At 39.5% G+C, this 26,541-nt stretch overlaps 1 protein-coding gene across 3 annotated transcripts in view; it reads left to right on the top strand.

Moving 5' to 3' along the window:
• PRKACB (protein kinase cAMP-activated catalytic subunit beta) overlaps positions 1-26,541 on the top strand; it is a 77,361-nt gene that overhangs the window by 47,080 nt on the left and 3,740 nt on the right. For all 3 annotated transcript variants that reach the window (XM_081946889.1, XM_081946888.1, XM_081946890.1), the window contains exons 2-9: positions 1,429-1,490; positions 3,492-3,620; positions 6,945-7,043; positions 13,048-13,130; positions 15,278-15,404; positions 16,142-16,237; positions 17,452-17,574; positions 21,999-22,163. In XM_081946889.1, coding sequence (XP_081803015.1) covers positions 1,429-1,490; positions 3,492-3,620; positions 6,945-7,043; positions 13,048-13,130; positions 15,278-15,404; positions 16,142-16,237; positions 17,452-17,574; positions 21,999-22,163 — 884 coding nt within the window. The remainder of the gene's footprint in view (positions 1-1,428; positions 1,491-3,491; positions 3,621-6,944; positions 7,044-13,047; positions 13,131-15,277; positions 15,405-16,141; positions 16,238-17,451; positions 17,575-21,998; positions 22,164-26,541) is intronic.

Here is a 26,541-nt window from a genome sequence, read left to right as displayed (position 1 = left end):
ATTTAATTAACTATTTAGCAAAGCAATAGCACTTAGATTTATATACTGCTTCACAGTGCTTTACAATCCCCTCTAAGCGGTTTACAGAGTCAGCATATTGCCCCCAACAATCTGAGTCCTCATATTTATATGCTACACAGAGCCTCAAAAGGATATGGATATCTAAGTATAAGGTTTTTTTTTTTTTTTTGCTAACATTTGAAAAGAGCATTATCTTAAGCTACCAACTGGCAAAGCTCAACATGCTACCAAATTTTTGGAAACATTCCATGAGAATAGTACATCAAAAGAACCGTTACAGAGAGTGATTCTTCCTCTGTGAAGCAGCCACTTAGTCATATACTTTTAAATGGATGCAGACTATGTAAGGCACAGAGATCACAGTGAAGAACTAGATATGTAATTGAAAGTCTGGTTTTTCATGATCACCTGTGCATTAATTTTAACCCATGTATCTCTCTTTCATATGCATATTCTGGCGAGTGGTCTGGGTCTAGGATTGCTAGAAGTAGAGTCTAAGCATTAACAAAGGACTAAATATTAGCGTTTTGATTAGCGCCTTAGCACAAACAGCAAATTCCACACAAGTAAACGTAGAGATGAGCACTCTAAGAATCATGAATACATATGCATGCATACATACATACATACATACATACATACATACATACATACATATTCATAACCAACATTTCACCACAGCTTGTCCATTTCTATAAAAGTGTAAATAAAATTGTCCCTATCCCACCCTTCCCACTCATTTGAATGTCGCAGATTAGTAGAATCAATCAAGTGTTTTGCCTGGAGATATCAAGTACTCTTTATATAGAAGCGCCAAATAATCTATCAGTTTGGTTAATAATCCTATTTAAATACTTTTTTAAAAGACAAGTCATATTGAATTACGTATTATCTGTGCACATTTTATACAGCCATGATCTTTCTTGACATGCAAAATTAGTAATTCAAGGTAGTCTCTGACTGTGGGCATTTCTAATGTGCAATTTTGTAATCTAGTTTGCCTTTGCTTGCAATACTGCAATGCTATTATGCACTTGATTCCTTAGCTTGCAAACAGCCATTAAGTGACAGTAATGCACTGTAGCAAGAATTGCCTATTTTTAAAGTATCAATCAATTTAAAAAATAGCCTCCTCTAAGAGGGTTCTGAATCACATTCAGTTCTGCTTGTATGTTAAAGTGGTGTGGCCTATTAGATTTAAATTAGTTTAAGCAAATTGTGCTAAAATTTGTATTGTAATTCATAAGTTTTAGAAAGCTGTTAGAACTCCTATAGAAATTTTGCTTTTTATTTGTGGATTTTTTTCAGCATTTCTTGAACCAGCTTTAAATAATTTGGATATAGTAGATAATTCTACTATGTGGTGAATTGAACCCAACAGTTTTGTTCTTTGTTTTCTGATTTCAGTGAAAGAATTTCTAGCCAAAGCCAAAGAAGATTTTTTAAGAAAATGGGAAAGTCCTGCTCAGGTAAAGAAATCATTTAAATGTCACTCATTATTTATTCTAACTTATGGTATTCTGGAATAGTTAAAATCTTTTTTGTATGAATAATCTAATGCATTATACTAATAAAGTCCAAGAAGAACCATGAATATTGTACTAAATTATAACAGCTGTTGCCATCTCTAGCACATAGTGTTTGCTCAAATTTAAACCTCTTTATTTTAGTGCTTTGTTGAGGCAAGTTGATATATTTCAACTCTTTCGGTAGAATACCATCCACTAGAGAAGTGACTAAGCATATGGGTAAATATTTGGATCTTTAAACTGTTCATTGCCGTCCTACTGAAGTTTTCAGTTTGATGATGGCGTAGCAGTAGAAGCAACATCTGCCTCTGAAATGATGATCATTAATGTTTGCAACAAAAGCAAAAATTTGCCACATTGCCAATTGAAGCATATATCTGTATTCCCGGCCAGGATTAAGGGACACAAATGAGGATAAAAATAAATCTTGTTATTACAACAAGAGACAGTCCACCATTCCCACCACCCCCGCAGAAGCCGGTAATTAAAGCCAGATGGCCACATTTCTAAGAGAGGAACCCCTTTTCCACTGAGACCAACCAGGTCTTTGTAAGATATATAAAGTTGGCAGTCTCCTCCAAGATAATGTCTTGTGTGAGAGCAACTTCATTATATGTCAGTCTGTCATTCAAAAGCAACAACTGAAATCCAGTGTCACTAAGTATCAACTAGCCATGCATTGAGCATAGAAACTGAGGACTGGACAGAGGAACCATTTTCAAACAGCAGATTCAATATCCTCAACTGCAGCTCACCCTCCTTTCCCATCATATATTCTTCTACCCATCACTGTTGAAGTTGTCCTGCCTACCTCTTCAACCCCCACTCTTCGTGTCCCCTCACAGGCCAAGGACACATAAAAATACACACAGAAAATTAAACTCGGTGGCCCATCCTGGCCCGTAGGGAACTCAGTCAGACCTGCTAAAACAGTCTGCACCTCAGGAAAGACTTCTTCAGGCGAGAAAAGAGCATCCCAGGACCCATTCCATCCAAGTCTTGTTGTGTTGCCTCATCATGGTGGGAGATGTTCCTGGGAAGAATGTGTGAGGAATGAGCATATATTCCCAGTAGGGTCACCCAAGATGTGACGGTCACCCCAGCTGTCATCTAAAGTAAGCAAGTGCCTATATTGGGCAGTAGCGCTCTGCAGTTGCTAAGAGCAAAAACTACTTGATGGCAGGTAATCAGGTCCCGTCACCTTTTCCACCCCTGGTAAATGGTAAATGGAGCAAGTCCTCAAGCTAGCATATCCATAAACCACTACACCAACGAACAATCCAGGAGGTCTTGGTCAGCAATGTTTCCATAGGGCAAATATCCAAGGGTGGGGGTGCTTCACAGCCTCAGTGCTCATAACCACAGCAAGTGTTTCCATCTTCCTTTTCACACCAAGATCTATATTACTTAAAGAGAGGTAGGTAGGAACTGAGCTGTGTCCATGTGTTCAGTACATATAAATATATTATTCCTTGCAACTTGTCCCTGACACTTTCTCAGTGAATAGTAAACTTAACAGAGCTCCAGCACTTTGTAAAACATATCATTTAATCAATATATTTTGGATACATGAGATAGAAATATTTGCTGTTTCTGATTACTGTTCCCATTTGGAAACACAAGAGCTGCTTTATAGGTCATTCATCTATTCATTCGCCTCTTGTACTTGGGATATTTTACCTGTTTCTAAGTAATATTGGCACTGAGAATCAGTCATTTACAATTTCATATGCAATGCTTTCTGCACTACCCAAAGATTTTAGAGCTTGATATAGGATTTTCTACAAGCATAACAGGTGTTCTGTTTCCCAAGTTCCCTTTTCTCTCCAGTAGACACAGGTGCTACCCTGCTTAATAAATCATATTTATATTTAATTGAATTAATTACTGTTATAATAACCTGTTACACTTGGGATACTTTATCTGTTCTTACTAATGTAGAATACTGCTGGATTAGATGACTTCGAGAGGCTTAAAACACTTGGAACTGGATCATTTGGCAGAGTCATGTTGGTGAAACACAAATCTACAGAACAGTATTATGCCATGAAGATACTGGATAAACAAAAAGTAGGTATTTTTATTACAGTTGACTTAATTCTGTATTCACCGATATGTATGTATATTTCCCTGCCAAGCTGTGGTTCAGATAGGATACAAGCTTCATTGTTTCTGGGTAGGTCACATGCCTCTTGAATGCTGTTTTCTGCACTAGTTCAGCTCAGTGCAAATCCTGCTAGTTTGCTTTGTGTTGGAAGAATGGCATACCGACTGCTCTAGAGATATATAAAGCACATGCTGAGTGTTCTCCATTGATTGTGTTTTACAGAGAGCATTGGTCAAGTGCCTTGTTCAGTTGTGCTTCAGATTAATGTTTGAAAAATGACTTATGAGATAAATCTGAACAAGCAATAAGTACACAAAATGGAAAAAATATGGAATTTTTTAAAATGATTTTTGAGGCTTATTATTATTACAGCACATACCTTACAGTTATGAATATGTGCAGTGAGCAGGCTGTACAGCTATGAGTATGAGTAGTACTAAGTTATTATTTAATGGAAGAAATAGTATTATTCTGCAACATTTTGCACTTCTAAAATGGTAACAGAGACATGTAATAGTTAACGCCCTTTTTTCATTTTGTAATATTTAAGATTGGATTTTTTTTTGTTGGTAAAAGGAATATAAAAGAGGATGTTGATATTTAGGTTCAATAACAACCGTGGTGCAAATATTAATAGGGTGATACGGATCCCAGAAAGAGATCTAGGGAACTCTAAACCTAGCTACTATGGAAACTCACTTTTACCCCAGTGTCAGAGTAGATATCCTAGGTAGGGGTGCCAGAATAGGGCATTGATCTGGACAATACAATTCCTAAACAATGCTCAAGCTAGCATGTTGGTTGCAATAGAATTTGGACTTTGGAGAGGAAGGGTAGAATCATTTTTAAAAAGGAAAAGAATTTTAAAAAGAAAAGAAGATGCTCCTCCTTTTCTGCACCCAACCAGCACAGTTTGATCAAGGTATTTGATTTGTCTTAACACCCCAGCAGGAGGAATCATTTTTACATAGCATATCAGAAATAATGAATATTCAGGGGAAAAAAATAACATTTAACAGTAAACTTTTGTGTAATGTCATATCACAGTGATGGCTAACCTTTTTGTTGTTGGGTGGGTGCCAAAAATGCAAGGGTGCTCACACGGTAGCACCCGCGCGTGCCCGGACCCATAATGTAAACCACCACCCCATATGTGCATGCCCTCCCCCATGCGCACCACACTACTTGCCTCCAAGCTGAGCTTGGTATTTCCTCTGGGGGGGCAGGGGAGGCCATTTTCACACTCCCCAGGCTTTAGGAAAGCCTTCGGAGACTGAGGAGGGCAAAAAATGGGTCCAACGGGCCAACCAGAACTTCCGTTAGCCTGTTGGGCCCATTTTTTGCGCTCCCCAGGCTCTGGAGTCTTTCCTGAAGCCTGGGGAGGGCAAAAGCGGCCTCCCCAGCTCTCTGGAAGGCCGAAAATCAGTTGGTCGGCGTGTGCATGCGCACTGGAGCTGACAGCTCACGTGCCGGCAGATATGGCTCCACGTGGCACCCGTGCCATAGGTTCACCATCACGGTCATATCATTTTAAAGCATCTGTGCTTAGACTGAATAATATTTGTGTAAGTCTTGTGTGTATCTGTGTTTTTTAACAAATGAATACTCCTTGGTGTAAGCATCTGAAAAGAAATGAGCTAGTGTTGATTAACTGTTGTCAGATTACACAGCCAACCAATGCTAACATTTATCTATATTCACAACATCCTTTTTCTTTTATGAATATTCTGAAGTTTTTCTATTCACTTAAATCTGAGTTCTCTCTTAAGAAAATTGTATTTTTAGATTGGACTTTAATAGTTTAATGTAGTTGGCAGCTACAAGTTAGAAGAGCTGGCATACAACAGCAACACTTTTACAAGCCAATTTCATTATGTTTATATATTGAAACAATGTAACTAAATGTTTCAAAATGTGTAATGTTTATGTCTTCAATTCCAACATTTACTTTTGCTATATTATCGAATTACAAAAGCAGCTGCATTTTTAAACTTAATTTTTCATTAGTACTTTACTTCTTGAAAAGCAATTTTTTCAGCCAGCGGTAATCAGCCATTTGATATCAGAATGGCACAGACAAATGGTGTGGTTATGTCATGACATTGGATGCAAGTGTATGTTATATCATTTCCACCCTAACATAAATGACAGTTGTTTAACTGACTTTCACATTTCATTTGCCACATAATAATTTTATTTCAGAAAAATATCCCAATGTGATAAGTGCCAGTTTGGGATAGTTGTTAGTTAAGGCACCAGAGTGGGAACTGGAAGACCATGAGTTCTAGTCCTGGCTTAAGAGTCGAATCCAATTGGGTGATCTTGGGCCAGGCACTCTCTCTGAGCCCTAGGAAGGAGGCAGTGGCAAACCACTTCCAAAATCTGCCAAGAAAACTGCAGGGATTTGTCCAGGTAGTCTCCAGAAGTCAACACTGACTTGATGGCACAAAATAAACACCTCTCTATAATCCATATTATAAAAACATGGAAGAAAATGAGTGTGACAGCTGTTAAGTTAAATGTAAATTTCAGCAAAGGAATAATTGTAAAAGTGTAACAAAATCAAGGTGTCATTCAGCATTCATTCAAGCTTCCAGACACTGCTTTATCTTGTCTAGCCTGAATCAGTCCTTCCTACGTCAGATGCTGTTTGCTCGTGTAATTAGCATTGGAGTTGAAATTGTTCTTTATGTGGGTATTTTCCAGTGATTCAGATTCTAACCAAGATTCCCAAAATTACTATTATCATCATCACTATACTCTTTCTCCTTGAAGACACTCATATAATCAAATGTTATAGTTTAACTAAGAGAGTAATACATCATTTTTGTAAGTTTTTTGTGGGTGTGAGGTTTTTTTTACTTTAGATGATATGCATGAAATGAATTTTCTAAACTCCCACTGTAACATTGCAAGCATTCCACAAACTGTATTTGTTATACAGTTTATATACGGTATAATCTGAACCCAAAGATGAAATAGGGTACACAATTCTTTTATTCATTGAGCCAGAGGTCCCCAACCTTTTTGGCACAGGAACCGGTTTCACGGAAGACAATTTTTCCAAGGGGTGGGGGTGGGGTTTGCTTGCTCACCTGCGACTCATCTCCAGCTATGCAGCTCAGTTCCTAACAGGCCACGGAGTGGTACCGGTCCATGGCTTGGGAGTTGGAGATGCCTGCTTTAAGCCACTTATAAAATGCAAACTGATTTTAGAACTTATCTTTTTCCAATTTTTAACTAAGTGTTTTGTTTTGAATTCTTTCTAAAACAAACTTTGTTCTTAGGTGGTCAAACTGAAGCAAATAGAACACACGTTGAATGAAAAAAGAATATTACAAGCAGTGAACTTTCCTTTTCTTGTAAGACTGGAGTATTCTTTTAAGGTAATAATTGGATTAGAAAGTAACACTAGTTACTTTTTTCTACCATAATTTGTCTTGTAGTGCCCGGTGGGTGCTGCCTTTTTTATAGAAGTTTATTTCCCAAATAAGACTAGTCCAAATATAATTGAAGATCCTCACTTCTTAAAATTACATGTTAGATGCTTCACTAATTTAATATGATTGAAGTTTTACAGATTGAACAAGTCAGTTTAATAAAATAAAGAAACTCCTTCTTTGGTCAAATTCATACATCACTATTTAAATAAAAACTATGGGCTTTGTAAACCAGAATGTGGAAAAGTAATGTGCTGTTACATCTAGCTAGCTAGCTAGATGACCCAATCTGATATTATCAGTTAAGTGCTCCTGACAAACTAGTTGCTCTAAATTAATGCATTCATTAATTTAATATTTGTTTATAATCAATTTTTGTTTAGATATTTTTAAATTGGGTTTAAGATTAAATACAGTTTGAAATTGTCTTGTTTCAAGTAGTAAGATGACAACAGGTGTTAATAGAGATAGTTATTAGAGCTAATTTGGTGTATGGTTAAGACACCAGGCTAGAAACCAGGAGATGTGAATTCTAGTTCTGCTTAGCCATGAAAGCCAACTGAGTGACCTTGAGCCAGCCACACTCTCAGCCCAACTCACCTCAAAGGATTATTTAGGTGAAATAGGAATAAGAGGGTGTTTTGGATATGTTCACTGCCTTGCGATATTTGTAAAAATAATGAAGGCAAGATAGAAATAAATAGAAATAGAAAACATAAGTGGCCCTGACAGTGGTATAAGAAGCAAGGAGAATATAACTCCATGGCTTATTTAAAAGAAATCTGTTAATCCACCATGGATTTTGCTGTGGCATAGGGGATAACATTGAATGAAATCTATTAGCAATTGACTTAGTTTTTTTTAAAAAATGGAACAATTTCCATTGCATACAGTTATATATCAAATAATGGCATCAGAAAAAAAAGAATTCTCCATCCATATGTTTAAATATAACTGTATATACTGGTAAATCAAAATTGCATACAGGTAGTCCTCATTTAACAGTAGTTGGAACAAGAATTTTCATCACTAAGCACTGTGGTCATAAAGCACAACATCACATGATCACAATGCCAGCGCTTCCAGCTGTCATCATTAAGTGAACCCTGTACTATTGTTAACCAGATGCCACGAGGTTGCCATTTTTGAACACCTGCCAGCTCCTGCATTGAGTTTGTTTTTGGAAGCCAGCAGGGAACGTCCCAAATGGCAATCACATAGCCAGAGGATGCTACGACATCATACTTACAAGTCAGGTGCCAACATTCATAATCATGTGACCACAAGGGCATGTGACAGCCACAGTTATGAGGACCAGTCGCAAATAACACTCATTCAGCACCTTTCATACAGTTACTGAATGAGTTGTTGTTAAGCGAGGACTATCTGTCTTATCAGTAGTTGTGTACAAAAACACTATATGATAACATTGTGAAAAAAAGTCCATTAAGTTTTTATATGTATAGTATTTTCCCCCAAAATCTAGAATGTTTCTCCTAGGCGCTGCTTGGAGTGTCCAAGCACGGGTTAACTTCAGCTTGTTGCCCAAGGACTGAGTTCAAAGATCGTGTAGCCATGCCTCTTGCTCCCCTCAGAGGCTCAGTTTTAAAAAACTCAGTAACCCTACAGGACACTTTTTGGGGAGGTCCAGTCCTTGAGCAGCAGGTTGGACTCTCCTAGTTAGTGAGGGGGCTGGGTGCCTAGCGAAGGGGAAACATCCCAAGACTAAGAAGGTTTCCAAGGCAGTTGAAAAACTGGACCAGAGATGCCAAAAGGCCCTGGAAAAACAATTCCAAAAGGCCCAATCAGCACTGCAGCAGCCAGCAGCCCCCTCTCCACCTAGGGATGTTGGGGCAGGCCCTTCCCTCCCTCCCCCCCAAAGCGAGAGGGATCGCCTTCCGTGGCAGCTGAGGTGGATTTTGGATTTTCGACCAATCCATCCAGGGCTTCTCTGGGGTCCCCCTGCCCTTCCCTGGCCGAGGATTCCATTTATGACATGGGTTCCATTAGAGGGGAGGGATCTGTGGCCCCTTCTGAGATTGGCCTGAGCCTGCCTTGGACTCTGGAGCCACAGCTTTCAAAAGAAATGCAGGAGGTGGTCGCACGTGCGATCTCCCAAGGCATTGAGGCAGGTATGCTCCAGTTGGCCTCTAAATTGCCCCTTCCAATGGCGAACCCTAACAAGGGTCAAGCCGTAAGATCTCGGGATCCATTGGCTAGGGAGGCCTCCCCGACTCCTATGGGGGTCAGTGAGGTATCTGAGGGAGAAGAGGCTGAGCAGGATGCTCCGGACCTCTCAGAGGATGAAAATCCCACACCCGACGCCCCTGCCTTCTCAGGCTTATTCAAGCCCTCCATGTTTAGGGCTATTCTTACCAAGGCTCAGGCCTCTGCCATCCAAATGGGCCTTCCAGCCCTGGCACATACACCCTCTTCTGATCAGGGTGCCCAAGATGCCATTGGACCCCAGGATCCAGAAGCGGGGTTATTTAAGGAATCCGCTCCTCCTCTGGACCTGGTTCCAGCTCCTCAGTTGTTCCTTGACATCATTCAACCCCAATGGGCCCAGCCGGGCTCCATGGCTAACCCTAAGTGGTATAGATAAAAAGCTTATACCATGGAGAGTAGCTTAGAGGATCTCTTGAAGCTTCCCCAGGTGGATGATCCCATTGTCTTTCTCACTTCCAACTCGGTACTCCCCGCTGACCTTCTGGAAGGCTTGAAGGCGGAGGACAAGAGGGCAGAAAAGCCCTCCCATAAGACTCACTTGGCCCCTGCATGGGCCATGAGGGCCTCTTCCTCTTCCTCATACTTCAGCAGGGCAGCCCTCTTCTGGCTTTGTAAGCTGTTAGCAAGCCTACCAGTAGGGGATGCCAGAGCGAGCCAGGTCGTTAACAAAATCATAGCTGCCATTGAGTATTCGGCTGACGCCTCACTCAACGCCACAAAGTTCTCTTCCAGAGCCCTTGCTTCTAACGTGACTTAATAACGTGCATGTCCCAATCCATCCAGCGCACCGCAGATTCCTGAGGTTCCAGTTTGCCAACCAACACTTCCAGTACAGGGCCCTTCCTTTCAGCTTCTCGTCGGCAGTTCTTCGTCACGCGCGAGAGAGTGGACAGCATCAGATCCCTCATGAGAACCATCAGTGCAACGAGGTCAGCGTCTATCGTCTCTCTCTCCCAGTTGCTGGGGAAACTGGTATCATGCATATCAGTGGTACTGTGGGTGTGACTGCACACGCGGGAACTCCAGTGGTTCCTTCTGCCGATCCAGAGATGCAAGGCCAGCAACTCCAGGAGGGTGGTACACCTTCCTCCAAAGGTGGTACGTTCTCTCAGGTGGTGGCAGACGGATGCCCTCCTACGGGGCTGTTTCTTCAAGGAACCAGAGCGCCTAGTCATAACAACGGCCGCCAGCCTGTTCGGTTGGGGCACTCATCTCCAGACTCAAGTTGTCCAGGGCAGGTGGTCACAGGCGGAGCTTGCCCACAACATAAACTGGCTGGAGCTCCGGGCCGCCAGACTTGCCCTGCATCATTTCCACCATCGCGTGAAAGACCGCGATGTGCTAATTCTAACCGACAACATAGCCACGAAAGTTTACATCAACCATCAGGGAGGCACGCGTTCCTTGGCCTTGATGGCAGAGCCGGAGGCTCTGGGTTATTGGGCAGAGTGTCACCTGGCCTCACTACGGGCAGATCACATATCTGGGGAGGGCAACATGACTGCGGACTGGCTGAGCAGAACCACTATCCAAAACTCAGAGTGGTGTCTTCACCCAGCGTTGTTCAGTTAGCTGTCACAGAGGTTTGGTCCCCCCAGGGTCGACCTCTTCGCCACTTCGGCCAACACGCACCTCCCCAGTACTTCACCAGGTTCCATTGCGCCGGAGCGGAGGGGACAGACGTCCTTCGGTCTCGCTGGCCTCCCAGACTATTGTACGCCCCTACCACTAATCCCACAGGTAATCAGGAAAATTCTGGCAGAAAAGGCAGAAGTGTTGCTTGTGGCTCCACATTGGCCAAGGCAATTCTGGTTCGCCGACCTTGTCATCTTGTCAGTGACTCAGCACTGGCGCATACCTCAGGAGCAGATCTCCCTCAGCCAAGGGGCCATTCAACATCCGGAGCTCCAGTGGCTGCAACTAGCTGTGTGGCACTTGAGGAGGACCTCCTGAGGCTCAGCAAATTCTCTGACAAGGTCATCCGCACAATCCAGGCGTCCAGGTGCCCCTCCACTTTCAGGATCTACGAGGCAACTTTGTCCGCCTTCTCAACCTGGTGCAAAGCGCATCAGGTCATCACCACCTCTGCAACCATTCCACAAATCCTGGACTTTCTGCAGGAGGGCTTGGACAAGGGTCTCGTGCCCAACACCCTCCGGCGGCAGACGGCTGCCTTCGCCACCATTCTGTCCACTGACTCTCAACTGCCTCTTAGTAGGGACCCTCAGGTTCGTAGTTTCCTCAAGGGGGCTGCCAACCTCAGCCCACCTACAATCCACAACTTGGGACTTGTCTGTCGTTTTACAGTTGCTGACCACAGCTCCATTTGAGCCGCTTCAATCCGTTGGGCTGCGCCACTTGACCCTAAAGACGGCCTTTCTTATTGCCATTACCTCGGCTGGCAGGATTTCCGAGATAGCCGCCCTTTCGGTCAGAGATGACCTTTGCATCGTGCATTCGGACAGGGTCATCCTCAGATTGGACCCAGCCTTTGTGCCAAAGGTCAACACCATCTTTCATAGAACACAAGAGGTGATCCTCCCGGACTTTTGCCCGTGTCCCAAGTACCCAAGGGAATAGGCGTGGCACAAATTGGATGTTCGCCGTGCTGTACGTATATATATAAAGTGAACTGCCGCCTTTCGTAAGTCAGAAGCGTTCTACGTGTCCTTTCAGCCCATTTCCATGAGCAAGAAGGTCACGTCTTCCACAATAGGGTGCTGGATAAGAGCATGTATCAAGCTGGCCTACGAACAGCAAGCAAGATCAGTTCCTCCTCGCATTAAAGCTCATTCAACAAGGAGTGCCGCAACCTCAGCTGCATGGGCCACGCAAGCGCCCATTGAGGACATATGCAGGGCCGCCACTTGGTCGTCCCCAGTTCCTTCGTGAAGAATTATAGGCTCGATGCCTTTGCCTCGGCAGAAGCCTACTTTGGGAGAAGAGTTTTGCAACGGGTCATTGCGACTCCTGCGGGCCTGGACAGTTCTTCTTCCCACCCTGGGACTTCATAGCTTGGGCATGTCCCGTGCTTGGACACTCCAAGCAGTGCCTAGGAGAATGACCATTGGCTTACCTGAATGGTTGTTCTCTAGGCGCTGCGGGACTGTCCAATCCCACCCAGTGATAGTCCTGCGGGACGTGGGTTCCTATTCATGGACATGGAGCAGTACCAGATGTATCTTCCTTTGGGATTTATTCTTCGTTTTTTAAAACTGATCCTCTGAGGGGAGCAAGAGACTTGGCTACACGATCTTTGAACTCAGTTCTTGGGCAGCAAGCTGAAGTTAACCCATGCTTGGACACCCCTGGAGCGCCTAGAGAACGACCATTCAGGTAAGCCAACGGTCATTCTCACGCACACATACTACTGCCATTATTGTTCCTTGTGTTCTTCTGTTGAGAATAATGGAGTAAGGCTGTTCAATTTTAATTCAGCCAGGTATTCTCTGTTTCATCCTGCTGTTTCATATTTGTATATATATATTCTCCATGTAGTAATTTTAATTGTTTTAATTTGTTAAATTGTTTTAATTTTGTTCTTTGACATGGACTGTACACCGCCCCGAGTCCCTTTCGGGAGAGGGGGCGGTCTATAAGCGCTAATAAATTGTTTTGTCCCCCTTAAATACATAAACTTTTTGTTTGTTTGCCAGAAATATATTTGGATCTTTGAAAGTGTATCTACAATTTCAATTAATGATGCTTCTCTATATCTTAGGACAATTCCAATTTATATATGGTTATGGAATATGTTCCTGGAGGGGAAATGTTCTCACATTTAAGAAGAATTGGAAGGTTCAGGTAAGAATAAACAAATAAGTTATTTGGGAAAATATATGCTGTCATTCCTAAGTGATTTCTATGTGGGAAAAGATGTACTTCGCTTAGCATAAACATGAAAACTTTCTGAAATAGCTTTGAAAAACAAGTTTTGATTTAGCATGTATACAATAGTTTTATATATTGAAATACATAGGATCTGATCCAGATAGTCTTCGCTTTACTGACCACTCATTCCACAACTGTTTAAAGTTATGATGTACTGTAAAAATAACTTTATGACCAATTGACAACCGTTTATTAAATTGGCAGCTTCCCTCAGTTCTGTGATCAATACAATGGGTCTGGTCTGTTTTTATTACCTCTGCCCTCTTACACAGTGGAGAGATTGGAGAAGAGATTAGAAGAAAGTAAGATGGCACACAATCAAGAGCACACATAGAAAACAAAAGCAATGTGTTAGTCCTGGCAGCTGTTTGGGAAACAGCCATTGTAATCCCCATTGTGTCCCAGCTTATTCGCTTCTGATCCAGGGCTTCTTGTGGCACATTGCCCTATTAGGTGACAGATGGATATCCCCCCCAAACCAGATGATGCTACCCAGAGAGAAAGGCAGCTCTGCAGATACTTAACAAATCTGGTTTCTTTGCAGTTGCTTCGTTTCAGTCAGTTAAACTTTTCCTCAGCAACCAGGAGGAGACCTCATGCCAGTTAGCTTTCCTCTCCAGCTCCCATCAAAATAGAAAAGGTTGCCTGAGGTCCCAAACTGGCAACAATCTAAGGGCGGTTGGCAAACAGCCTGCAGACACCTTCTCTTTGCAAGCATGTTGGGGCAGAGACTTCAGTCATGGAACGTCAAATGTGGCTGAGAAGGTGTCCCTTTGGGTCCTTTCAGATCCAGGACCAGTCAGGAAGAGATGCACAGGAATTGATGGTGACTTTCTAGGGATGCCTAGTCTCTATCATGGCCAAACAAATTCTGGATGGGAGTAGCAGATGAGGAAAGCCACCTCACCACAGTGCTCCAGTTGGGGGCTACACGCAACAAGAGAACTCCTGTCCTTCACTTCCTCCTCTACCTTCCAGCACCCTTATTGGACTAGTATGCTCAAATTGGGAGCCCCCTTCTCCCCTTGCCATTTCCTCCTGTCCAAATACATCACCCCTGCCTGAATCTGCAAAGCAAGTTTCAGCCGTCCCAGATGAACCAGACAGGAAACAAAACTAGATTAATTCTACGTTATTTAAGGCTACATTAACAGAATCATCCAAGTTTGAAAGTACAAACTTTCATTGCTGCTTTTAATTGTTTAATTCATTAGGGTGGCCCCTTCCTAAATTTTTTTCTCTGATTAAACCATTGAGGGCTCCTGCTTCTCTTGTCTTATTGTTTCCTAGGCAGCATCTATTCCCCACTAGTCACAAGGTCACTGACACACTCCATTACAAAAAGATAGAGGAAATACGCATCTACTTCCACCCCACCCTTTGGATGCCCAGGTCACTTTGGGTCTTCCATGCCCTCCTACCCTCCCCCCAACATGAATACCAGAGCCCCTCTTCCATTCTTGCATTCCAGAAAAAAAGGTTCCTACCAAGAAATTTCTGTAGATAATCTCTCCTAGCTAAACTCTCCTCCCTTGCAGAGCAGAGATTTGAGACGATGGGATTAGAAATTAGTATAGTAAGCAGGCACAGTGAGGACGACTGTTTTCAGCTTTTGCTGCGATTACTCTCCTTTGATCCCTTTCTCTCCAAATGCAAACATTAATACATTTTTTATTAATTATCCAGCCTGGGGAGACCAATCCAAAGGGTGGGGGACTGGCTAGGAGGCAAAGAAAAGCAGAAGGTATGAAACTGATTACTGTTGTCAGTTTAGAGCTGGAAAACAAAGTTATGGTCATATGATTTGCGATTTAGCAACTGCTCCACTTAGTGACTGAGTTGTCAATCCCAATTGTGGTTGCTAAATAAGGACAACCTGTATTATATATGTACTTTTGAATTCATTCCGCAATCATAGTAGAACAGAACATACATTTTCTGATATATTTCTACGTTCATAGATTTTTGTATGAGTATCATCCACTGTAGTTGCAAGATAATGACGGTACTGCTGAGTAAAAGTACTAGTTTTAACAACTTAATATTTTCATTGATTACAGTGAACCACATGCACGATTTTATGCAGCTCAGATAGTACTAACATTTGAGTACCTCCATTCATTAGACCTCATCTACAGAGATCTAAAACCTGAAAATCTTTTAATTGATCAACAAGGATATATTCAGGTATGATACAAAGATTTATAGATATGAATATTTTGTTATCTATAGCAAGATGTCGTAAATACTTAAAGAGTATTTTGTAAGGAAATCAGTTTTTTAGAAATCAGTTTAATCAATTAAAATATATATTGGAGAAAACAGGAGAAAATAAATGCTGAATTTGATCCAAATTGGTTTATGTTAAGAATGGGGCAATACTTTCAGTTTTATTCTTTCAGCATTCAAGTGATGCAGGCGGCACAACAACTTATATAATTGAAAACCTTCAGTTTATGTTTGCCGCTACTGTTATTTAGTGCTAGGGGAAAATAGATGTGTCAATCACCTTTTTCATCTTTTCATAACATCCCTACCCCCAAAAAAATATCCAGCCAAATATTTTGGGACGCCTAAACTGATTCCCCAGCCCTGGAAAAACTTTCTGCTTTTTAAAATGAAAAGTTAATGATGTTATAGACATTATGTGGTGTTGAATATAGCATATCTGAGGTTTATACTTTGGGGTTAATTCTTTCTTTTTAATGCTTCTAAGAATTAATTGGTTATCTATCATACCTTGTTTGATTAAAAAGATACACCTAAAACTACTATTCTTTTGTTTCCATTATGACATACAAAAAAAACCCTGTTTCTGTGATTAGATACCTCTTGATACCTATGTATATTATTATCATTAATTTGGTTTTATTTTAATTTTTAATAAATCTTGAGAAATATAGTAATTCTTTCTGTTCTCCTAGGTCACAGATTTCGGGTTTGCAAAAAGAGTAAAAGGAAGAACTTGGACGTTATGTGGGACTCCAGAATATTTGGCACCTGAAATAATTCTTAGCAAGGTATTTGAAAATACTTGGCAGATTCATTAAGCGTTGCTGAAAGGAAAATACTGTTATAAATATGCTTAGGAAAAAGTTTCATTTGAAATTTTAAATAAACTCTTGTATGGCTTAGGTAATAATTATCAAATATTGTCATGATAGTGTCACGTTCCGGCGTTCACTTTGCAATCAAACAGAGATTCAGTTTGTTCGGTGAAAAACTTTTATCTCTATCTAACAAACTACGTGATAACCAGCACTAAATGACAATGATACAAAGGTAATCAAATCCAAGTCAGTTTTAACCAAGTTAACACCATCATTAATACCATTACCCCACCCAGCTCCACCCACAACTCCACCCAGATGACACCCACCCATCATCACCAATCACCGTGACCCACACCTCCAGCCACACCCCCACTCAATGTCATCATAGCCTCTTTCCTGGTTAGCCGCCTCCGAGCAAAGAGTTACATCAGAGGAGGCAGTTGCACCCGGGTAGAAGAACCACATGCAGCTACAGGCTCAATCGACATCAGAGAGGCAACATCAACGTGGCAGCGTTGCATGGTGGACATGGTGATGGACAGGGTCCCCCTGGATGGCAGCCTGAGGGCTGACAGATAGTTTCTCATGTAGACTCTAATAATTTAGTCAAATTCTTCAAGCCAAAATATTGCTTGGTATTCTATAACATGCCATCTTAAAGTCTTAACACATTTAATTTCAGGAAATGGTAAAGAGTCTTTACTTGAGATGACTTTAGCAATATATAATAAAGTGCTTTTATGAGTCTTTGAAGCATGAGGGTCAATTTCTATATAGGTAGTTCTTGACTTATACTTCACCAGTGAAACTGCAAAACTTACCTGTAAGTAAACTAGCGGTATAATTTAGAAACAAACGTTACTGTAGAAACAACTTTTGATTTTCTTTGCTGTTTTGGAGTCTCTTCCATTTGCTTTTTGTAATATAATTGTGAAATGTGTTTGTGTGTGTAAGTATATATGTATGTATATATGTATGTATATATATATTACTCATTTATTTTGTTCTGGATGTCCTCATACATCTAGTTATTGAATATTATGAGAATAAAACTTTTAAAATTATGTGTATGCTATCTAAATATGAAGCACTTATATTCTTATATATGTGTATGTAATTATTTAATGCTAAAAGTTAGATGAGGTATTATCATTAGACCTAATTACAATATTTTTCATCAGGGCTACAATAAAGCAGTGGATTGGTGGGCCTTAGGAGTGTTAATTTATGAAATGGCAGCTGGATATCCTCCATTCTTTGCAGATCAACCAATCCAGATTTATGAAAAAATTGTTTCTGGAAAGGTAAGCATTTTCATGAGAATAGCACACACAACATTAATGCTACCCTATTTATATAATTGTTAATAAGAACAAAATTGGACATTTTCCCTCTCTTAAAATTCAAAGTTATCCTTTAATTTGTCCCTTAATTCAAATTGTCCTTAATTAACTGACTTTGCTTACTTGTTGACTATCCATATATTTTAGCACTTTTTGAATCATCTTTAAATAGCTCTAAAGAGTAGGATTTAAAAGGGCCAGGAATAATTGTCAATTAAATTGTTACATTCAGTCACCTGAAAGCAAGTGGCGGAGATAATTTTACAATTTCATCCTTTCTGTGTCACTGGCTATGTCTTTGCTCTGTATAGATCTATGTGTCTCTTTGTCTTGCTCTCTATTTAAAAGAAAATAAGAATCAGAAAGTGTGTTTATCTGTGAAGCTGACAAGGATAGAAGGAAATGAAAATATGCAAATTTAAGATTGTCCTAATCTAGCTCACATAATTTTGTTGTTTGAACAATTTAGTAATGTCCAAATCTTGGCGAGTTTATAGACAAAGGCTGTCCATGCTACCCTCCATGCACAGCTTCTCCTTATTGTTGGATGTTCAATTTGGTATTAGATTTGATGTTCTCAAGCCAGCATGTTCTTTCCTTGACCTTTCTTATTCCACTATCCATTCCTAGCATCATTGCCTTCTCCAATGAATTTTCATACATGACATGGCCAAAGTAAACCAGACATAGTCTTATGATTTTAGCTTCTCATAATGTGTCTGTTAGCTCACAAAATGCTACACAGTAATTTAAAATGGGCCACTCTATAAATAGTTCACAGATTTAGCAAAAAAATGTAATTGAAGTGAAAATACCAGATAAGGAAATAGATGACACAAAGTATGTTAATATTATATTCCAAGATTTAGTCAGAAATAATCTCTAGTGAAAACTAATTTTAAGAGTTCAGTCATATTCAGATACATTATTTAAAAGTAAAGAAAAGGCAGGCACTAAAAACTATTAGTTTACATGTATTCATTTGGAAATGACTTGGAAGACGCAGCAAAGCTTCAGGGACATAGATTGTCCTCCACTATATGAATTTGACATGTAAAGCACTATTTCTCAACTTCCAGAACTTTTAAGATGTGTGGACATCAATTCCCCAACCAGTAATGATGGCTAGGGAATTCTGGGAGGTGAAGTCCACACATCTTAACATTGCCAAGATTGAGAAAGGCTGATGTGGAGAGTGCAGAATTACAATTACTGGCCACATTTACAGTATTCATGTGACTACGGATTTGCCCAAAGTTCCTACATTTTCAGTGGAAGATAAAGAACAGATTATGTTCACTGAGGTGCTAAACAATATCATCACCCGTCATGTTATTTTAAATTCTTGGGTAAAGTATGGGAAGATGCCACAGTAAGCTGAAAAAGATATAATATTAATATATATATTAGATATTATATAATATAAGTAAAATATATATTAGAATAAATTATATAATCTGGATCAGAAATCTGTTTGCCATAGATAGGAGCTGAAGAAGAAAATTATATATTTATACATACAGACACATCATTGTCCAAACTATGATGTGTATTTGCTTTGGAATATCTACGGATTCAATGAAAGAATACAGCAGAGTATTCGACTTTTTGAATGTTATATTTTTCTATTCTAAAATAATTTGAGATGATAATTATTTTTCACTGTTTATTTAGTGAAGCAAAATATGGGTGATATATAAAATAGGTGTGCGGCACATGTGACCCTTGCTGGAAAAAATAACTCCTTTTTCAGTCATATAGATGATGTCATGATGAAGAATTTACCATCTTTTTTGTGAAGGAGTACGTATTGGATTTGACCAAGCTCAAGGCCAGATTCAGTGGCTTAAGAAAAATGTGTGACTCAGAGAGCAAAATGAGATTCCCTCTGAAGTGTCCAGATCATAAAGCTACATAAAAACAGATAGTCTGATCACACACACACACACACACAGGCACGCACGCACACAGAGCATTAGTATGCTTTTGATTTTTCCATAAATGGAAAAAGCCAGGCCAGGGAGAGGGAGAGCGATGAAGTGACACTACCAGTCTGCTGATCCTTCAATTTGCTGCCTTTCCATTCATATAATGTTAGGGAAGGAACATTGTGTCTCATATTTTGATGCACCTGCTTTTTGCTGTTGGATAGTTTGGACAAGGACAATACATTATTTTCGAATGATGGGGAAGAAGAACTTCTGACTCACACAAGAGTGACTGTAGTAGCGCTTCTATGCTATTCCTTAAATTAACCTGATTTTTTTCCCCCTGTGAGCCTGGAAAACAAAACAAAGCAAAAAAAGAGTCATATTAACTTCAGTGGCTAGATTTGCTTAAAACATTTGAAAAGATGCAGTATGTCAGTGAGAGTGTGATTGTTTGTGGCTTGTCTATGTTCTTGATTTCTGACATTTCCTTCCTTTTTCCTTCTCATGTTCGAAATTTTCTCCAGTTTCTAAACTTTCACTTATTGTAATTGATTTGTCTTGTGTTTCTTTCAGAATACAGTTGTATTACCTATACCATTTCACCACCAGCACCCTAGATTAGGTTTCATTTGGAATTAAGTTCTGTCTTAATTTTTCTAATAATTATTTGTTGGTGTTAGGAATAGATTATAATTATGTATGTAGTGTTCTCTTTAACTACATTCCTTTTGTGACTGAGTTCCTAATGTGTTTATATTGTGTATAAATATTATGTGACACAAAAAGGAACTCCTGTGGGTGATTTAGCTTTTCTGTGAATAAAAGGGACTAAGGCAGTGATGGCGAACCTATGGCACGCGTGCCACATGTGGCACGCAGAGCCATTTGTCAGGGCACGCGAGGCGCTGCCTTGTCAGCTGGCCAGCGCGCATGCGCAAGCTGACCAGCTGAGTTCACCTTTTTAAAAGCTATTTTTCGCCTTCCCCAGGCTCCAGAGGCTTTATAGGAGCCTGGGGAGGGCGAAAAGAGCCTCCCCCCCCCCGGAGGCTTCAGGAACCGTCCCTGAAGCCTTCGGAATGCTTAAAACCACTCTCCGAGCAAACCAGAAGTGACTTCTCGGTTGCTCGGAGGGTCGTTTTAAGCGTTCCGAAGGCTTCAGGGACCGTCCGGAGGCTTCCCCGAAGCCTTAGGAGCGCTTAAAACCACCCTCTGAGCAAACCGGAAGTGACTTCCGGGTTGCTCGGAGGGTGGTTTTAAGTGTTCACAGGCTTTTCGCCCTCCCCAGGCTCCTATAAAGCCCCTGGAGCCTGGGGAGGGCGAAAAAACCATGTAAAAATGGGGGGGTCGCGCGTTGTGCGCACATGCGCACTGGGTGTGTGTGTCACGCATTGCATTATGGGTGCGGCACGCCTGCACACGACCTCCCTGTGCTCCCCCCACTTGTGGCACGTGAGCCAAAAAAGGTTCGCCATCACTGGACTAAGGTATAACATGATTCTTTACATGAAATCATGCTGAGGGCAAAGCACATAGTAAATGATGTAAAGATAACTATTATTTCATATTAGCAGTCTCTCTGGGTTTCTTCTGATAAAAAATAGAATATTTACAAGCAAAAAAAAAAAAATCCAAGTGGAATAATTCTTCCTCCAGAATCCCCCACAAAATAGGGCTTATTCAGGGGGTGGAGCAGTAACAAAACTAAATATCTGGGAAAATAAAATATCAATCTATTAAAGTTCTTTCGCTGCCCTCCCTCCCTTCAACAAATCAGCTTTGATAGAACACTACACAAATATCTGGAATAGCAGACCTCTAAAAAAACCCCACTCTGTCCTATCTGGTGCTCAGAAATTGCCCATGGAGCAATTGGAAAGCTTAGGAAATCCATGTACAGATAGTCCTTGAGTTATGACCCCAGTTGAGCTCAAAATTTATGTTCCTAAGTGAAACATTTGTTAAGTCAGTTTTGCTCCATTTTATGATTCTTCTTGCTACAGGTAAGTGAATCATTGCATTTATGAAGTTAGTAACGTGGTTGCTAAGTGAATCTGGATTCCACATTGACTTTGCTTATCAGAAAGTCGCGAAAGCTGATCACATGACCCCAGGACACAGCAACCATCATAAATATGAACCAGTTGCCAAACATCTGAATTTTGACCATGTGACCATGTGAAAAATGGTCAGTCACTTTTTTTCAATGTCGTTGTAACTTCGATTGGTCACTAAATGAACTGTTGTAACTCGAGGACTACACAAAATCTTTGAAAGAAAACATGGATCTGTTTTAATTTTGATAGCCTTTATCTCTATGAATGGAAATATTCAGTAGTATAAAACTATCCAATATTGGCATTTGGCTTTACACCATACATCCCTAACTCATCTGTCATCTTTTTCAAAGAACAGCATATATATTGCTACAGTAAATGTATTGGATATATTTTGTAGGTACGTTTCCCATCGCATTTCAGTTCAGATCTTAAGGATCTATTAAGAAATTTACTCCAGGTAGATTTGACCAAGCGGTATGGAAATCTCAAGAATGGAGTAAATGACATTAAAAACCACAAATGGTTTGCCACTACAGATTGGATTGCCATTTACCAGAGAAAGGTAAGTTTGTGTTTCTTTAAAAGGAATTTAGTGACAGAAAATAAAATTTTCTCTGTCCTTTTTTATTTAAAGTTGCTATATCTGCTTTTACCTTAAAACACAGGATATTTCCAAAATATTTTGGGCCTTAGAATCATAAGATTAGAATCAGCAAGTTCCTGAATCAATCGATCTTGACTATTCGAAAACAGAAGAGTTTCATTCCTTCCTCTCTTAATTGGAAAATTAAGATGTTAAATGTTTACATTGATTCATCTTACCATCAACCCCCAAAACGATTATTGGCTCTTCTGCTGTCCATACACCATATTTATACCCTATCCATCACTTTCTTCTCCCTCTCCTCCTCCTCCCTACCTCCTTTCTTCCCTCTGTCATCCTTCTCTTCTCTATTTCCCCTTCCTATCTCCTTCTCCTATCTCCCCTTTCCACTCCTTCTTTCTCTCCTCCTCTTCTCCCTCCCTGACCTCCCTCCTATCCCTCTCTTCTTCTCTATCTCTCTCCTCTATTCCGCGCTCTTCATCTAATTTACTTGGTGTATTTCAACCTCTGAGCGAGCTCCATTTTACGTTGATGGTATTTATACTTTCCATTTCAATATACATCTTTTATTTTAACATATATCCTCCTTTTTTGAAAGAAAAAAAAGTATACATATATAGTAATCATATTTTTATACACACGCACACACACCCCAGCCTATTTTTGGCCAAGATGTAGACCTGGTTACAATTCCCAGCTATTCTCATCATTATATTTGTATAGTTATACATCATTACATGCCCCAAGTTTGTAGTTCTGTCTTTATAATCTCAATAATTTTCCATTATAAGTATATTTCATGTTCCCCCCTCCATTTTTCCATATCTTGACTTAGCTTACCCTTAATTGTCTTTAAATAACAATCCTTACTATTCAATTTTCATTACAATTCCATTAATCTACTATGTAGAATAACAAGCGGTACATACTTCACTTTGTTCATCATCTTAAGAGTACTATATGTGTCCATATTTCATATATTTTAACCTATACTTAATTGTCCTTCCATTGTCATATTCAATCAATTAACAATTCAGTTTAATTATTAAGTATAAAAGTGAATCACATAACTCTACTTTGTATACTCCACATAACAATTTCATATTTGTCCATATTCTATATATTTTAACCTTTAATTATCTTTCCATTATCATATTTAATCAGTTATCAACTCAGTTTAATTATCATATATAAGAGTAAACCACATATCTCAGCTTTATATTTCCCATATAACAATTTCTAATTATCTGATTTTTTCCTAGTAAGTCATTTGTCCCACATTTCTATTTCTGTCTTCTCCTTTTCTTTGTTTTGACATGTCCACCCTCTTCAATTTTCCCCAAGCCACTGTCAAACTCAGTGAGATCTTTTGTCTGCTTTTTATTTCTTTTTGTTGGGACACATCCCCCCTTTTCAATTTTCCCTATGCCACTGTCAAACCCAATAAAGTTTTTGTCTGTTTTTTATTTTCCACCATTTCTACCACTTCATTATCCCCCCTCTTCTTCCTTCACTTCCTCAATATCTAACTTCAAAATTCTATTTAGACTTGATTTTAACGATTTATGCATATTATTTTGTAATTTCATGTAGTTCTTCAAATTTCCACATTTCCATAATGTCCAGTCCCAAAATTACAGTTAGTTATGCAGTTCTTATTTCAGAGTTCTGGTCCACCTTAAATTTAGCTAATTCAGCTAATGTGGAGAGGAAGAGGAGAGGGATCTATCTTGATCCTTTTGCTCTCCCTCCAGCAAAAAACTTTGTATTTTCCCAGCTTTTGATTTTATTTTATTTTTTCCCTTGTTACTTTCTACCTCTTGTTGGTTAGAGTTGCTTAAAATATATTAATTAGAACAAACTCAAACACAGCAAGTCTCCTTGGTATGTTTCTCTTCGCCTTCTGCTTTTTCCAAATTCTGATTTATGACAATTGGTTAATTAAAACTTCCTGCTCAAGGTTTCACATTTTATTCATTGCACCGACCAGATTAGGTTATAAGTGAGAAAATAGTGCTTTTTTCTTGATTTTTCCCTCTTGTTACATTCCACCTCTCATTAATTAGAGTTGCTTAAGATATGTTAGTTAGAAGAAACTCTAATGAAGCAAATCTCCTTGGTATGTTTTTAGCTTCCATTTCACCCTCCTAATCTTTTTTAAAGACACACTCTTTTCAAATCCAAATCCAAAGCTTGTGTTTGTATGGGTTTGTCACTTCTCTGCTTTCTCCTTTCTGTCTCCAAGTTGTTTAAAGCAAGTAGTTCTTTTGGGGCTTGTGATTTAACCCTCCCTTTTCCTCCTTTTTTTCTTTCTGCCAAAATCCCCATCTGTCCATCAATATTATTTATACTCTTCTTTAACTCTTCAAAATTCTGATTTATGTTTGTTGGTTAATTAAATCTTCTTACCAGGCTTTTCATCCCATTTCCTACACGCTCCTGCTCAGATGCTTTGGCCAGAAGCTAGCTTCTTATGCAGCCATGTTGCTATGCTGCCTCTCCCGATGCCGATTCAGAGGGCAAATCTCCAACCTACAAGGGACCTGTTGCACTCCCTCTGGGTCTGATGAGACGATGCACCTTCTTCTCACACACCCCCACAGGGAGGTTCTGATCCAAAAGGATCTTGGCATTGGTTTGTCAGACAGAGTTCATGTGAGGCTATTCAGAGCCCACACCTCCCCCTCCCCGTCTGTCTTGTTGAGGAACTTCTGATCAAATCCCAGCAATGGTGAAATATTTACTAGTATTTTCTGTGAGAAAAATTATCATTCTTTCTCTAAAATATTTTGGGAATCTTTAACTTTCTTAACTTACAATTCTTCTTAAATTTATCTTAAGAAATTATATTTCTTGATCTTTTGTACAGTAAGCATTTCTAGTAGTCGTATGATAGTTTCAAGGTTCATAGGCTTGCTGTTTTACAAAAACATTATTTAAAAGCCAAATCTGAAACATAATAATTTGTAAAAATAAGCTACTTACAGAGCTATGCAGTGTGACAGTACAGCATAATTGTAATAAATAACGTATTAATTATTTCAGGACAGGCTACAATTAACACTTGGTGTTTTATTTTATTTTGAAGGGAAAATTCTTAAATATAACTTTCATCAAAGAATGGAAACATTGTTATCTCTACTCTAAATTCTGTTTGTTTCAAGGGAGATTTTCTATTATTTGTATTCTCTACTGCAGGGGTAGTCAACCTTCTTATACCTACTGCCCACTTTTGTATCTCTGTTAGTAGTAAAATTTTCTAACCGCCCACCGGTTCCACAGTAATGGTGATTTATAAAGTAGGGAAGTAACTTTACTTTATAAAATTTATAAAGCAGAGTTACAGCAAACCCCTACCGCCCACCATGAAAGCTGGAACGCCCACTAGTTGGCAGTAGGGATCAGGTTGACTACCACTGCTCTATTGAATATCAGAATGTATTTCATTAGTCTTCTATCACAAATCATTAGTGTGTGTGTGTGTGTGTGTGTGTGTGTTGTATTTGTGCTGATAAACAAATAAAGGGAGACTAGTATAGATGTATTTCAAGCTATTTAGCTCTCATCAGCTAGATAGCTTGAAATAGATCTATACTAGTCTCCCTTTATTTATTTATCAGCACAAATATAAAAAAGCAACATTAAAAATATGGTTTTCTGCCTGGATGGTCTCCTGCAGTGAGCCGATAGACAGAAAGGGGGAGTAGTGACTTCCCTCCCATATTTGAGCATACCAGGGATTGTAACACACACACACACATACATACATACATACATACATACAATATATTAAAATATTTCAGAAATGTGTTTATGCCTATAACCTTCAAATAAATGCATTTTTTTAAAAATGAATTGGCATTACCTTTGAAAACCCAATGTCAAAATATGGTTTATACAATTGGCTTTTTTATTTTTTGGAAATGTACTATAAGAGAATTTGACTATATAGCTAAGCCTTAACACTAGACCAAGCATACACATTTACTTTCTTCTTTTTTAACCACAGGGCAGTCCTAGCCTTTGAATGAGGCATAGAGAGCCACAATCCCCAAATAAGCAGGATTAGAACGAACAAAATTTCATTTACTTTGAATTTAGTTCAGTAACAATATTTGGCAACTTTGGTGAACTCCTAGAGTCAACAATTGGGCACACCTATAGTAAACCATAGGTTGCATGGAGGGCAAAACCATATATGGCAACATTTAAATTAGCTTCTCTTATTTATCTTATTATCAGGATCCATTTTGTGCAGATGCAAGTTTGATGAGTTGGTGTTTATGTCTGCGAGGTTTTATATTTCTGTAGTAATCCTGTGCATTCATAAAAATAC

This window comes from Natrix helvetica, assembly GCF_964273705.1.
Source record: "Natrix helvetica genome assembly, chromosome: 3".
NCBI lineage: Eukaryota > Metazoa > Chordata > Lepidosauria > Squamata > Natricidae > Natrix > Natrix helvetica.
This window is presented reverse-complemented; position numbering and strand designations above follow the sequence as displayed.